Below are 16,192 nucleotides of genomic sequence, written 5' to 3'. Positions count from 1 at the left end.
AGGAAAGGAAGAAAGGGAGGGAGGGAGGGAGGGAGGGAGGAAGAAGGAAGGAAAGAAAGAAGGAAAGGAGGGAGGGAGGAAGGGAGGGAGGAAGGAAAGAAAGAAGGAAAGGAGGGAGGGAGGGAGGGAGGACAGAAGGAAGGGAGTAAAGAGAGAGGAAAGAACGAAAGAGAGAAGGAGGAAGGAAGAAAGGAAGGAAGGAAGGAAAAGAGGAAGGAAGCTGTGGTTAATGTCTAGTTGACTTGATTAGAACTATGTAAAGATCATGGTTTGGGTTAAAATGATCACTGGAGACAAGTTTTCAAATTCCTTAAAGATATGGAACCTTTGTTGTCATGGCAACAGTGTACACCACGATTAACTGACATGAGCAAGATTAAGTCGATTAGAGTTTCTAAATGTCGGTTTTGGTTATTTTTCGATTAATCGCCCAGCCCTAGTACACTGTGATGTCACAGCGTGCGGGGGAGGGGGGTGGGAGGGGGGCGGTTGTGTCACTGACGAACACCTTGTGTGCAGATCCTGACGGGTGAGGACTGGAACATGGTGATGTATGACGGCATCATGGCGTACGGCGGCCCGGTGTTTCCTGGCATGATCGTCTGCGTTTACTTCGTCATCCTTTTCATCTGCGGCAACTGTATCCTTCACCTGCTGCATTAATCTAATTTAATTTAGCTGTTCATCACTAGAACACTCCCATGTCAGTGAACGCATCACGGCATTTAAAGTTGAAGTATGTAACTCTGACACCAAGTGTTTAGAAATGGTACTGCGGCCCACGTTCAAAACACTGGAGAGAGCTGTCTCTCCTCGCCCCCTCCCTGCCAGAGTCTACTTCACGCGGGTTGCCAGTTGTTGGACGTGATCCTGCATATCCTCCTCCATATCAGCGGGTGCAGCTGAGTGCTGTATGACGCCGTAACCGTCTCCATGTTTCAAAGGCGTCTCCTATACATACCCTTGTTTTGTTTCTCAAATTGTCACGACGTATTTGAGAGTCATACTGAGGTTTTTTTGGTTTTGTAAAATCAGACTGCGGCTCAGTGGCAACTGGCAACCTGGCTGCTGAAACACTACTGACTTGGTGATAGGTAGATAGGTGGTGGGTGGAGCATCAGGCCAAAACACAGAATGACAACATAAACATTACTTGAGGGCTGCAACTGAGCTTTTCAAATGTGAATATTCTGGCTGGACTACGACTGTCAGTGATATCAGTGTTTGAAATTAACATGATTCCTTAATGTCTGGTGATATTTGATTACTTGGAATATATTTGTTACATACAGCTACTTTAAACACTGAAGTAGATTGTGTTTATTTATTGCACTTCAAGAAAATAATACATAATAGAAAAAAAAGTAATACGTGCAAAATTCTTTTGAGATTAAGAAAATAAAATGATAACTAACAAAAGAGAAATGTGCAGAAAGAGCCAATAAAACCTATAAGGGCTCGTCGGATGGGCCTCCTATTATGAGACATGCAACATAAAAACTTAAGAGTAAACATATATATATATATATATATACGTATATTAAAAATAGCAACAATTCAAAAATCCTTTTAAATGAAATGTTTATTTTTCAACAATATATCTTTATTATAATCCTAAAAGAGATTGATAATTAATTTTAAGTGCACAAATATTTATTTATAACTAAGTTAATTATTTATTTTTTTCTTTTTTAGTTATTTTTATATGATTTTATTTCCAAATAGTTACAGTTACAACCAAATATGCTTTGCACTGTTTAGGGGGTACATCGCTTAAAAAAGGTTGAGAACCACTACTCTAGGTCATTAATGGAGGTGCATTCAGGTGCTGCAGGAAAACACATTACACAGTCACACGTTGCATTTCTTAGCATGTGTCAGATATCCTGCTAAACGTCTTCTTGGCTATCGCTGTGGACAACCTGGCTGGAGGAGACGGAGACGACGCCAAGAAAGAGTGAGTAATGGAGGGAGGAAGGGGTGAAAACTTAAGAAAAGACAAATGATGATGGAGCGAAAGAAGAAGGAGGGAGTGGTTCAATTACTGTTAATACTTCTCTGTTGTTCCTGCAGTGAGAAGAAAGAGGGAGCGGCGGAGGGGGAGGGGGAGGGGGAGGCGCCTCAAGAGGAAGAAGTGAAGGTGATAAAAAAAAAAAAAGGGAGATCTGACTTTGATATTTAGTCTTTATTGTGTGAGTCCGTCAGTTTAACTCGTTCGTTCGTTTCTGCAGGTCAACATCGATGAAGACACGGAGTACGAGGAGGAAGAGGAGTTGCCTGAGGGAGACGAAGGTCAGTCTCACAAATAAACCCCAATATTAGTTTTCTCTCCTGTTGGAAAAGTTTTTCTTGTATTGTAACGTGTGTACTGTATCTGCTGCTGTCAGATGGAGGAGACCAATTAAAGATGGCCGACCTCGCTCCTCCTAAAGAGAAGATTCAGCCGATCCCAGAAGGCAGTGCGTTCTTCTGTCTCAGCAAGACCAACCCGTAAGTCTGTCGTCACCTTGAGTGTGTTAATAAAGCTTTAAGTATGATGAGTATTTCCATGTGATGCTACTTTCTATATTTATTTTACAGCTTTAGTTACTTTTCAGATGAAGATTTGACACCATGGATAATATAACAAGGTTTTAAAATAGATTAGAGAAAAAGTCAAAAAAATAAAAAAACACATTTGTGTATCAGAACTTTGTTTTTTCTTCTTTCCTCTCCCATTAATCATCTCACGACCCCTCACATTTATCTGCTGACCCTTTGGAGGGGCCCCACCCCTAGGTTGGGAACCACTGGACTAAACTAGCTAACTGTATGTAAAGTAGTGTAAACTAGCTAACTGTATATAAAGTAGTGTAAACTAGCTAACTGTATATAAAGTAGTATAAACTAGCTAACTGTATATAAAGTAGTATAAACTAGCTAACTGTATATAAAGTAGTGTAAACTAGCTAACTGTATATAACGTAGTGTAAACTAGCTAACTGTATATAAAGTAGTGTAAACTAGCTAACTGTATATAAAGTAGTATAAACTAGCTAACTGTATATAAAGTAGTATAAACTAGCTAACTGTATATAAAGTAGTGTAAACTAGCTAACTGTATGTAAAGTAGTATAAACTAGCTAACTGTATATAAAGTAGTATAAACTAGCTAAATGTATATAAAGTAGTGTAAACTAGCTAACTGTATATAAAGTAGTGTAAACTAGCTAACTGTATAAAGTAGTATAAACTAGCTAACTGTATATAAAGTAGTATAAACTAGCTAACTGTATATAAAGTAGTATAAACTAGCTAACTGTATATAAAGTAGTGTAAACTAGCTAACTGTATATAAAGTAGTATAAACTAGCTAACTGTATATAAAGTAGTATAAACTAGCTAACTGTATATAAAGTAGTATAAACTAGCTAAATGTATATAAAGTAGTGTAAACTAGCTAACTGTATATAAAGTAGTGTAAACTAGCTAACTGTATAAAGTAGTATAAACTAGCTAACTGTATATAAAGTAGTATAAACTAGCTAACTGTATATAAAGTAGTATAAACTAGCTAACTGTATATAAAGTAGTATAAACTAGCTAACTGTATATAAAGTAGTATAAACTAGCTAACTGTATATAAAGTAGTGAAACTAGCTAACTGTATATAAAGTAGTGTAAACTAGCTAACTGTATATAAAGTAGTATAAACTAGCTAACTGTATATAAAGTAGTATAAACTAGCTAACTGTAGTATAAACTAGCTAACTGTATATAAAGTAGTAAACTAGCTCCACCTCCAGCAGCTACAACAGTAACATGCTGCTCTAACACTGATGCTTCACTATTAATAATCTAATGATGTCATATATAATAATATATCACTACTTTTACTGTAATACTGCATACTACATCACTCATAATACTGCAGTACTTTTACTGTTGTAGGATTTTAGACTTTGGACTTTACTTGACTATTTTTACATTGTTGTATTTGTAGTTTTTGTTGAATATTTACACCTAAACACCTCTAACAGTTATTCTCTCTCTCTCTCTCTGCCTTTAGTATCCGTGTTGGCTGTCACATTCTGATCCACCATCACATCTTCACCAACCTCATCCTCGTCTTCATCATCCTCAGCAGCTGCTCATTGGCTGCTGAGGATCCAATCAGAGCCCACTCCTTCAGGAACAACGTGAGTCTGGGAACCAATATCACTCAAACCTGCAAGCAGATCTGTGTGGTGTCATGCATGAAGCGTGTACGGATGTGAACTGTTGTCGCAGCAACATGTAGCTGCTGTCCGCTAGCTGCAGAAACATGCAACTGATGTAATCCGATGACATCACTGCAGTTTCAGTGAAACGCATTAGACAAAGCGACTAGCATCGTAGCTACAGTAAGCTAATGATGGAAACAGGAGGGTTCAAACTCAGAGCCAATCAGGGCCGAGCAGGCGTTCAGCGAGGTCTCCTGATCGCTCTGTCACTGATGATGTCATCGACACACCTCTGTGGTTTGAGCCGCGGGGGGGGCGGGGCTTCAGCAGATTACACGGCAGAAGTGGGTCAGTGACTAACCGGGTTAAAGAGGGAAACACATGGAGAGAGAGAAAAACACCAGTTTACTGTCTGATCCTGAAAACTGACTGTACACGCACACACATGTACACACGCTCGCAAACACACACACGCACACATGTACACACGCTCGCAAACACATACACGCACACATGTACACACACACGCAAACACACACACACACACGCACAGTGCAGCAGCTGTCTTCATGCAAGACGTAGCAATTAGCAGCAGCTGGGGGAAGAAATTACTTCTAACATACAATCAACACACACATATACTGTATGCACACACACACACACACAAATGTTAACTCTATATGATCCACCTCTGCTCTGGATAAAAACCTGCGTCACGATTTATAAAGATGATTTTAAGGACATATTCACAGTTTTTCAAGTTTGTCTTAAACCAGCAGTAAAATAGGTTTTCCTCTCTGTAATCATTCCTCCTGTTACTGTTACATACTGACTATTAAAATCCTTCAAATGTGTTTTCAATGTAAAGTGATGGAGGACAAAATCCACAGTGAGTCCACACAGTCATTTAAAAGTCTCTGATCAGCTTCTATTGAGCTTCATCAGTGTGAGTTAGTCATATCAAGTGATATCTGACACATTTACAGTCTTTATAGCATCAGATTCCCTCTTAGTGTTTCCTGTTGAGCTGTGGTGGAAGTATAGTAACAAAAAGAGACTTTGGTACTAAAAACACTGTAACGTTGAAACATAGAAGATGAAGATTTGACTCATTTGGACGCTGAAGCTTCATATTAGCTTCAGATCAACTTTTAAATACATTTTAATAAAGAAGGAGGACTGTGGATTTTGTCCTCCATCTCTTACAGTGTAAATGCATTATGAAGAGATCTTCTAATGATCCTGACTTTGGATTTGTTGGTTACGATTTGGGTCTAAACTCATCTTAAATTGGGTTGGTCCCAAATCATAACTAATGACGGTCTTGACTCAGATCCTAATAGACTTGAGACTTGTTTGTGTCTTGTAAAACACATATTTGCAATATAAAATATCCACTACTGATCTCAGAGACAAAAGCTGCTGATGTTAATCCTCCTGTCACTTTTATCCAGATGTTTGATCCACATGTCTTTCAGTGTTTACTTCTCCTCCGTGGATTAAAAACTTGATCGCTGAAAATGTTGTTGAAGTGATAGTTGTGGTTGTGGGACTGAATGTTTGTTTTCTATCTCTGTGTTAAAGATTCTGGGTTATGCAGATTACGCTTTCACCTCCATCTTCACTGTGGAGATCCTGTTGAAGGTAAAAATAACTCTCTCTCTCTCTCTCGTTCTCCCTCTCTCTTCCTCTCTCTCCCTCTCTCTCTCTCTCTCTCGCTCTCCCTCTCTCTCTATCTCCCTATCTCTCTCTCTCTCTCTCTCTGTCTCTCTCTATCTCCCTCTCTCTCTCTCTCTCTCTCTCTCTCTCTCTCTCTCTCTATCTCCCTCTATCTCCCTCTATCTCTCTCTCTCTCTCTCTCTCTCTCTCTCTCTCTCTCTCTGTCTCTATCTCCCTCTATCTATCTCTCTCTCCCTCTCTCTTCCTCTCTCTCTCTCTCTCTCACTCTCTCTCTCTCTCTCTCTCTCTCTCTCTCTCTCTCTCTCTCTCTCTCTCCCTCTCTCTCTCCTTTTCTGTATTTGATGCTAACCTCATGTCTCGTTACCAGATGACCGTCCACGGAGCGTTCCTCCATCAGGGCTCGTTCTGCAGAAACTGGTTCAACTTGTTGGATCTGCTGGTCGTCAGCGTCTCACTGGTCTCCTTCTTCCTGCAGTCAGTATCAAGATCGGATTCATTTTCCTTTTTCTTGCGGACAAATATGATGAAATATGACACAGATTTAGTTGTAAATGGACTAAAGCTTGACTGAATGAAGAGGTGTGTATGAGCGTATGTGCATGACACCAACATTTTGAGGATCAATATTCCTCAAAGGGAGACAAATGAGGCAAAACATCTTTTCTGAGATCGTGATTTAAGGTCCAATCAATCAATCGATCTTTATTTATATAGCACTAAATCACAACAAGTCATCTCAAAGCACTTTTCACATAGAGCAGGTCTAGACTGCACTCTTTAATTTTATTTAAAGGGACCCAAACATTCCCACATGAGCAAACACTTGGTGACAGCGGTGAGGAAAAACTCCCCTTTAACAGGAAGAAACCGCAGGCAGAGCTGGGCTCTAGGTGGTCGGCCATCTGCTCTGAGGTTACGGTTAGGCATGAATTGGTTATAGTTAAGAGTGTCCTAATAAGGGTAGCTGCACTAATGTGTGTGTGTGTGTGTGTGTGTGTGTGTGCGTGTGTGCGTGTGCGTGCCCTACAGCTCTTAACTTAATTTAAACACCGCGTCTGTCTTTCCGTGTGTGTAGCTCCAGTGCGATCTCCGTGGTGAAGATCCTCCGAGTCCTTCGCGTGCTCAGACCTCTGAGAGCCATCAACAGAGCCAAAGGGCTCAAGGTAACTACACACTGATGTGTCCCTCGTGTGTGTGTGTTTGTGTGTGTGTGTGTGTGTGTGTGTGTGTGTGTGTGTGTGTGTGTGTGTGTGTGTGTGTGTGTGTGTGTGTGTGTGTGTGTGTGTGTGTGTGCGGGACTAGGACCTGAATCACATCAGACCCTCCTTACACGAAGAGAGAGAGAGAGAGAGAGAGTGACAGATGGGCCAAAAATAATATTTAAATGGAGTAAACAACAAAATGAGTCCTGGTGAAGAGACATTAATAATTCTTCTATAAATTACGTTCTGTGTTTATTCCATCTGATATGTGCTAATATTGTTTTAAAGACATATATATATTTCGGATGCATTTTATATATATTTAATGAATGTCTTTCACCTGGAAATTTGATGACTAAATATATAAATGTTATGTTTTTGTAAAGGTGCTACCTATACCCTATATATTGATGTGGCTTTTTGCTTTAGCTTTCTCCAACCTCAATCAAGTGCTGCCAGAATCTGAACACAACCAGAACATGTTTAACCCTCCTGTTGTCCTCGAGTCAAGGAAGGAAAGGAGGGAGGAAGGAAAGGAGGGAAGGAAAGGGGGGAGGAAGGAAGAAGGAAGGAAGGAAAGGAGGGAGGAAGGAAGGAAGGAGGGAGGAAGGAAAGGAGGGAGGGAAGGAAGAAGGAAGGAAAGGAGGGAGGGAAGGAAAAAGGAGGAAGGGAGGAAGGAAGGAAGGAAGGAAGGAGGGAGGAGGGAGGGAGGAAAGGAGGGAAGGAAAGGAAGGAGGAAGGAAGGAGAGAGGAAGAAGGAAGGAGGGAGGAAGGAAAGGAGGGAGGGAAGGAAGAAGGAAGGAAGAAGGAAGGAAAGGAAGGAAGGAAAAGAGGGAGGAATAGAGGAAGGATGGACGGAGGAAGGAAAGGAGGGGAGGGAAGGAAGAAGGTAGGAAAGGAGGGAGGGAAGGAGGGAGGGAGGAAGGAAGGAAGGAAAAGAGGGAGGAAAAGAGGAAGGAAGGACGGAGGAAGGAAAGGAGGGGAGGGAAAGAAGAAGGTAGGAAAGGAGGGAGGGAAGGAGGGAGGAAGGAAAGGAAGGAGGAAGGAAGGAAGGAAAAGAGGGAGGAAAAGAGGAAGGAAGGACGGAGGAAGGAAAGGAGGGGAGGAAGGAAGAAGGAAGGAAAGGAGGGAGGGAAGGAAGAAGGAAGGAAGGAAGGAAGGAAGGGAGGAAGGAAGGAAGGAGGGAGGAAGGAATGAAGGAAGGAATGAAGGAAGGAAGGAGAGGGAGGAAGGAATGAAGGAAGGAAGGAGAGGGAGGAAGGAAGGAAGGAAAGAAGGAAGGAAGGAAGGAAGGGAGGAAAAAAGGAACAAGTCAAAACAGACGGGGTCAATTTGACCCGGGAGGACGACACGAGGATTAATATTGCTGTTGTTTTTGCTTGTGAATATTATTATTATTATTAGTTTAGTTAGATTTAATCGTATATTAATGTTATTTCTAGGAGACGGTTGGTTGTAAAATAACAGGTTCAACAATCAGCTCTGTCACTTGGAGACGACTGATTTCATGGCTTTTTTTAAGGGGAAAAGTGTTTCAGTAGATTTAAAGGACGACCAGCTGAGCTCAGCGGTGTTTTGGTAAAGCTGACAGTGTGAGGAGGCGCGAAGCTGTGGACTCAATATGTTGAAAAGTCACTCACACTCCAGTTAGCACACGATTTAATCTGTGTGTGTGTGTGTGTGTGTGTGTTTGTGTGTGTGTGTGTGTGTGTGTGTGTGTTGCAGCATGTGGTCCAGTGTGTGTTTGTGGCCATCAAGACAATCGGAAACATCATGATCGTCACAACTTTACTGCAGTTCATGTTCGCCTGCATCGGAGTCCAGCTGTTCAAGGTGAGGCGATAACACGCTGCAGCCCATCTACATACTACATGCTAATTACATACTAACTACATACTACATGCTAATTACATATAACTACATACTACATGCTAATTACATACTAACTACATACTACATGCTCATTACATATATCTACACACTACATGCTAATTACATACTAACTACATACTACATGCTAATTACATACTAACTACATACAGTACATCTACATACTACATGCTAATTACATACAACTACATACTACATGCTAATTACATACTAACTACATACAGTACATCTACATACTACATGCTAATTACATACAACTGCATACTACATGCTAATTACATACTAACTACATACTACATGGTAATTACATACAACTACATACTACATGCTAATTACATATATCTACATACTACATGCTAATTACATACAACTACATACTACATGGTAATTACATACAACTACATACTACATGCTAATTACATACAACTACATACTACATGGTAATTACATACAACTACATACTACATGCTAATTACATACAACTACATACTACATGCTAGTTATATACTAACTACATACAGTACATCTACATACTACATGCTAATTACATACTAACTACATACAGTACATCTACATACTACATGCTAATTACATACTAACTACATACTACATGCTAATTACATACTAACTACATACTACATGCTAATTACATATATCTACATACTACATGCTAATTATATACTAACTACATACTACATGCTAATTATATACTAACTACATACTACATGCTAATTACATACATCTACATACTACATGCTAATTACATACATCTACATACTACATGCTAATTACATACTAACTACATACTACATGCTAGTTACATACTAACTACATACTACATGCTAATTACATACTAACTACATACTACATGCTAATTACATACATCTACATACTACATGCTAATTACATACTAACTACATACTACATGCTAATTACATACTAACTACATACTACATGCTAGTTATATACTAACTACATACTACATGCTAGTTATATACTAACTACATACTACATGCTAATTACATTATAGTCATCTTTTCCTTTAATATGTTCCTGTAGTCTGTGGAGGGGTTTTGGTCTGAGATCCCACATAGTTAAAGGAGGAAGGAAAGGAAAGGAAAGGAAGGAAGGAAGGAAAGAAGAAAGGAAAGGAGGGAGGAAGGAAGGAAGACGGAAGGAAAGTAGGAAAGAAAGGAGGGAGGAAGTGGGGAAGAAGGAAGGAAAGGAGGAAAGAAAAGAAGGAAGGAAAGGAGGGAGGAAAGAAGCCAGACGGAAAGGAGGAAGAAGGAAGGAAAGTAGGAAGGATGGGAGGAAAGGAAAGAAGGAAGGAAAGGAGGAGGGAGGAAAGAAGCCAGAAGGAAAGGAGGTAGAAGAAAGGAAAGTAGGAAGGACGGGAGGAAAGGAAAGGAAAGCAGAAAGGAAAGGAGGGAGGGAGGAAGGAAGGAAGGAAGACGGAAGGAGGAAAGGAAAGAAGGAAAGAAAGGAGGGAGGAAGAAGGAAGGAAGGAAAGGAGGAAAGAAGGAAGGAAGGGAGGAAAAAACTGTCAAATCAGACGGGGTCAATTTGACCCGTGAGGACGACAGGAAGGTTAACTATGGTTATAAAATACTTTTACTGATTCAAAGAGACGCAGGTTTCACTGTCGGACATTTTTTTGTGTGTTTCAGGGTAAATTCTATCACTGCACCGACGAAGCCAAACACAATCCTGAGCAGTGCAAGTAAGTTACAATCCTTCAGCTGTGAGTCCGACTTCTGTGTTAACCCTTTATTGGGCAAATAATTATATTTGGTAACTTCTGTAAATATCCCAAAATATCCTTCCTTCCTTCCTTTCCTTCCTCCCTGCCTTCTTTCTTCCCTTCCTCTTTTCCTTTCTCCCTCCCTCGTTCCTTATTTCCTACATTCTTCATTCATTTCCTTCCATCCATCTGTCCTCCCTCCCTCCCTCCTTCTCTCCTCTCTTCCTTCTTTCCTTCCTCCATCCCCCTTTCTTCTTCCTTCCTTCCTTCTTTCCTCCGTCCTTCCTTCCTTTCCTTCCTCCCTGCCTTCTTTCTTCCCTTCCTCTTTTCCTTTCTCCCTCCCTCGTTCCTTATTTCCTCCATTCTTCCTTCCTTTCCTTCCTTCCATCTGTCCTTCCTCCCTCCCTCCTTCTCTCCTCCCTTTCCTTCCTTCCATCTGTCCTTCCTCCCTCCCTCCTTCTCTCCTCCCTTCCTTCTTTCCTTCCTCCGTCCTTCCTTCCTTCCTTCCTTCCATCTGTTCTTCCTCCCTCCCTCCTTCTCTCCTCCCTTCCTTCTTTCCTTCCTCCATCCCCCTTTCTTCTTCCTTCCTTCCTTCTTTCTTCCCTTCCTCCCTCCTTCCTTCTCTCTTTCTTTCTTCCCCCCTACCTTCCTTCCTTCCTTCTTTCCTCCGTCCTTCCTTCCTTTCCTTCCTCCTTCCTTCCTTCCTTCCTTCCTTCCTTTCAATGAGTGTCCTATAAAGGGTTAAAGGATCTGGACGACATAACATTGTGTGTGTGTGTGTGTGTGTGCAGAGGGACGTTCGTGGTGTATAAAGACGGAGACGTGAACCATCCGATGGTCAGAGAGAGAATCTGGATGAACAGCGAATTTAACTTCGATAACGTCTTGATGGGGATGATGGCGCTCTTCACCGTGTCCACCTTCGAAGGCTGGCCAGCGTGAGTACCTGAGAGACTGTGTGTGTGTGTGTGTGTGTGTGTGTGTGTGTGTGTGTGTGTGCAAATAAAAGTACCACTACAGCAATGTCAAAATGCTTAATTACCACAATCCCTGTTTTGTGAGCGGTAAATCAAGATGTTCCAGTAGAGTCCCAGAATATAACTATAGACCTGGAAATGTGCAGAATATGGCTCCTTTAAATAATAGAGGCCTGGGAAACTCCTTACTTGAGATAAAACACTTTACTTCACAATTTACTGTAAGTAAGACGCACCTTTTGTTACAATTTTCTTTACATTTAAAGTCTGTGTAAACTCAATTTACTTCTAAACATATTAAACATGTTGGAAAATGGTTACAGAAAACATGTGAAAAGGCCGATAATCATGCAGGACTGAATTGTGGAGATAGAGCCGGAAACTGTTTCTCACTCTCTCATTTTTCCTGATTTTCTAAGCCTGCAAAAAAAAAGCTACTCCGTGACGTAGTGGCTTCACCTTGGTCCCTCCCCTACTATATAAGGCCGAGAGTCCGCTCTCCTCAGTGGTTAACCTGCCTAGTGGCCAGTTATTGTTACTACATCTAACACTACTACTACTACAGTCTACAGTTAGCCAGTTAGCTGAGTTAGCCACCGAGCTAGCCTCCGAGTTAGCAGCTGAGTTAGCCGCCGAACTAGCAGCCGAGTTAGCTGCCAAACTAGCCACCAAGCTAGCCGCTGAGTTAGCAGCTGAGTTAGCCGCTGAGTTAGCCACCGAGCTAGCAGCTGAGTTAGCTGCCAAACTAGCCACCGAGCTAGCCGCTGAGTTAGCCCCGAGTTAGCCACCGAGCTAGCAGCTGAGTTAGCTGCCGAGCTAGCCGCTGAGTTAGCAGCAGAAAGCTCTTAGACATAGCATCCATGTTTCCGGTAGAGGTGGTGTGACTTTGATTGACAGGTAACGCTTGGTAGGGGGCGGGGCTTCAGCGTTTGGTAGCAGAGAAAAGGGCTGCTATTTACACAACTTTGAAGCATAATTTCATGTATTTGGCGATTTTTTTTTAATCATTCAAATTTGGCAGGGTGGTTAACAACACACTTTTCTGTAATATGTCAAACGTAACAGTATTGCACACAACACATATATATACACCAATGGGAAAAACACATGCTAAAAGATCACCATAATAAAAGCACTATAAAATTATTATTATTATTATTATCTTCGGCCTCAATCAGCATTGTTTAGGAATTTGATGGTTGGAACAAAAACATATGTTAATTAAACCAAAATAGACTGCAACTTATTTACCATTACTAAATTTAACCCCTTCCTGTCCAGTCTGCTGTATAAGGCCATCGACGCTAACGGGGAGAACTCTGGTCCGATCTACAACTACCGAGTGGAGATCTCCATCTTCTTCATCGTCTACATCATCATCATCGCCTTCTTCATGATGAACATCTTCGTGGGTTTTGTCATCATCACCTTCAGAGAGCAAGGAGAGCAAGAGTACAAGAACTGTGAGCTGGACAAGAATCAGGTAAACTCAGCCGTCTGTTTTATCTTTATTATCCCTTCCTTCCTTCCTTCCTTCTTTCCTCCCTTTCTTTCTTCCTTCTGTCCTCCTTTCGTTCCTTCCTCCCTCCCTCCTTCCCTCTTTCTTTCCTCCCCTCTACCTTTTTCCCTTCCTTCTTTCCTCTGTCCTTCTTTCCTCCCTTCCTTTCTTCCTCCCTGCCTCCCTCCTACCTTCCTTCCTTCCTTCCTCCGTCCTTCCTTTCCTTCCTCCCTTCCGTCTTTCCTCCCTCCTACGTCCTTCCTTCCTTCTTTCCTCCATCCTTCCTTCCTTTCCTTCCTCCCTTCCTTCTTTCCTTTCCTTGTTTCCTCCTTTCCTTCCTTTCCTTCCTCCCTTCCTTCTTTCCTTTCCTCCTTTCCTTCCTTTCTTCCTTTCTTTCCTCCCTCCCTTCCTTCCTTCTTTCCTCCATCCTTCCTTCCTCCCTCCTTTCTTTCCTTCCATCCTTCCTTCCTTTATTCGAGGACAAAAGGAGTTATAATTTATACAGGATTATTAATTAAATTATTAACTACGGTAACTGGATGAATCTTTTTACTATGGAAGCTCATTACAAGATTAGAAAGACAATTACTATTTGGATTTTTTTTTTTAATTATAATTCTGACTTTTATCTCTTTTTTTCCCTTTTTTCTTAATACATTTCTACTTACTTCCTGATAATTTTTGATTTTTGACTCATCATTTTTACATTTATATCACAATTTAGATTTTTAAAATCTTTATTATGACTTTTATTCCATCATATTTCCTTTTTATCTTATAAATGTCTACTTTATATCTCATCATTTTGACTTTTTATCACATAATGTGTACTTTTCTCTCATAATTTTTAGTTTTTTTCCACAATTTAGATGTTTTAAAATCATAATTCTGACTTTTAGTTCATTATTTTTCCTTTTTGTCTCACAAATGTGTACTTTTATCTCATCATTTTTACTTTTTTTTTTTATCACAATTTAGATATTTTTAATCATAATTCTGACTTTTATTTCATAAATTTGACTTTTTATCACATAATCTTTACATTTATATTTCTACATAGCTATATTAACCTGTATGAAAAGTGCTACATAAATGAAGTTTGATTGATTACATTTCCGTAACATTTCTGTCCCTCTGTCTCCTCTGCAGCGTCAGTGTGTTGAATACGCTCTGAAGGCTCAGCCGCTGAAACTTTACATCCCAAAGAATCCGGTGCAGTATAAGTTCTGGTCCATCATCAACTCCACCGGCTTCGAGTACGTCATGTTCGTCCTCATCCTGCTCAACACCGTCACGCTGGCTATTCAGGTAAAACTCGCTCTCTCTGTCCGACCCGTCACTCAGACTCCGACTCGTACTGACTAACGTGTGTGTGTGTGTGTGTGTGTTTCCTCTCCTGCAGCACTATGAACAGTCTAAAACCTTCAGCTACGTCATGGACATCCTCAACATGGTTTTCACTGGACTCTTCACCGTGGAGATGCTGCTGAAGCTGCTCGCCCTCCGACTCAGAGTGAGAAATACCAAACACATATTATTATGATTTATCTACTTTCTCACAATTAAAAACCATCACCATAAACACACACAGACGCTGTCCTGTATGGACCAGGCGGGGAGTTCTGGTCCTCTGAAATGAGGCCAACGCGGAAGTAACTTAGAACTGCATTCTATCAAAAGGCCACCAGGGGGCGACCGTCTCTATACAAGTCAATGGAGAATTCACCAACTTCTCACTTGATTTCTATCCTCAGTAAAGGTTTTCAAAATGTGTTTATGGTCTCAATCGCTAGTTTAAAGCCTTCTTCAATGCAGTATGATGTTCATTTGGGACATTTTGGCCTCCCTGATTTTATATGTGACGATAAAGCAGGGTATGCATTAGGGCGTGGCTACGTCCTGATTGACAGGTTGATTGCCCAATGTCCTCGAGATCCAGCCCTCGTAACCATAGCAACCTCCCTGCTCCGCCCATGGCCCCGCCTTATGCCCCTATAAGTAGAATCCGTGTTTTTATTTTTCCCAGCATGCACCTGAAATGTCCAAATCCAAAATGTAGAGTGAGGAGTGACGAAATCCATTAATATGATCTGTTTGTATAACTATATATTAATTAACACTGACTCTCTCCTCTGTCTATTCATACACTGATCTGTGAGGAAACATACAGTCACTAACAGGCTGCTGCTGCTGTCAGACAGTTTGAATGACTTAATGTCTTATTTTTATTTTTCAGCATTACTTCATTGACGCCTGGAACTCGTTTGACGCTCTGATCGTAGTCGGCAGTGTGGTCGACATCGTGGTCACTGAGTTCAGCGTGAGTTAAATCACTGTGTTTTATTATTATTCAGCCTTTTAAAACAATACAACTGCACCTTTTATATATACTGGATCATTATCACTGTTATATCAGTAGTAGATGCACCATATTACAAAACCTTATATTGTTTAATAGTACAGTGTATTATATTATATTAAACAGTGTATATTATTATCCATTGTTTGATTTCATTGCCTCTTTTTAAAATAAGTTTTAACTAATGAAGATATTTACCTTCGGAGATTTTTACTTTTTAACCCTCCTGTTGTCCTCGAGTCAAGGAAGGGAGAAAGGAAGGAAGGAAGGAAGGAAGAAAAGGAAGGAGGAAAGAAGGAGGAAAGGAAGGAAAGAAAGGAAAGAAGGAGGAAAGGAAGGAAAGAAAGGAGGGAGGAAGGAAGGTAGGAGGGAGGGAGAAAGGAAGGAAGGAAGGAAGGAAGGAAGGAAAAGAAGGAAAGGAAGGAAGGTAGGAAGGAAGGAAGGAAGGAAGGAAAAGAAGGAAAGGAAGGAAGGTAGGAAGGAAGGAAGGACAGAGGGAAGGGAGGAAGGAAGGTAGGAGGGAGGGAGGGAGGGAGGGAGAGAGAAAGGAAAAGAGGAAGGGAGGAAAGAAGGACAGAATGAAGGAAGAAAGGTGGATGGAGGAAGGAAAGAAGGAAGGGAGGAAAGAAGGAACAGTCAAAAC

General features: G+C 40.9%; 1 protein-coding gene across 1 annotated transcript in view; it reads left to right on the top strand.

The window, feature by feature from the left end:
• LOC128357695 (voltage-dependent L-type calcium channel subunit alpha-1D-like) overlaps positions 1–16,192 on the top strand; it is a 53,243-nt gene that overhangs the window by 23,657 nt on the left and 13,394 nt on the right. Inside the window, 16 exon segments of the mRNA XM_053318064.1 lie at positions 520–640; positions 1,882–1,957; positions 2,074–2,116; positions 2,232–2,292; positions 2,388–2,490; positions 4,049–4,178; positions 5,787–5,846; positions 6,250–6,356; positions 6,958–7,045; positions 8,810–8,917; positions 10,642–10,694; positions 11,507–11,653; positions 12,974–13,175; positions 14,340–14,498; positions 14,593–14,703; positions 15,427–15,510. Of these exon segments, the coding sequence (XP_053174039.1) occupies positions 520–640; positions 1,882–1,957; positions 2,074–2,116; positions 2,232–2,292; positions 2,388–2,490; positions 4,049–4,178; positions 5,787–5,846; positions 6,250–6,356; positions 6,958–7,045; positions 8,810–8,917; positions 10,642–10,694; positions 11,507–11,653; positions 12,974–13,175; positions 14,340–14,498; positions 14,593–14,703; positions 15,427–15,510 (1,653 nt within the window).

This window comes from Scomber japonicus, chromosome 4, assembly GCF_027409825.1.
Source record: "Scomber japonicus isolate fScoJap1 chromosome 4, fScoJap1.pri, whole genome shotgun sequence".
Taxonomy (NCBI): Eukaryota; Metazoa; Chordata; class Actinopteri; order Scombriformes; family Scombridae; genus Scomber; species Scomber japonicus.
Note: the sequence above shows the minus strand (reverse complement) of the source record. Positions and strands in the feature narration are given on the sequence as shown.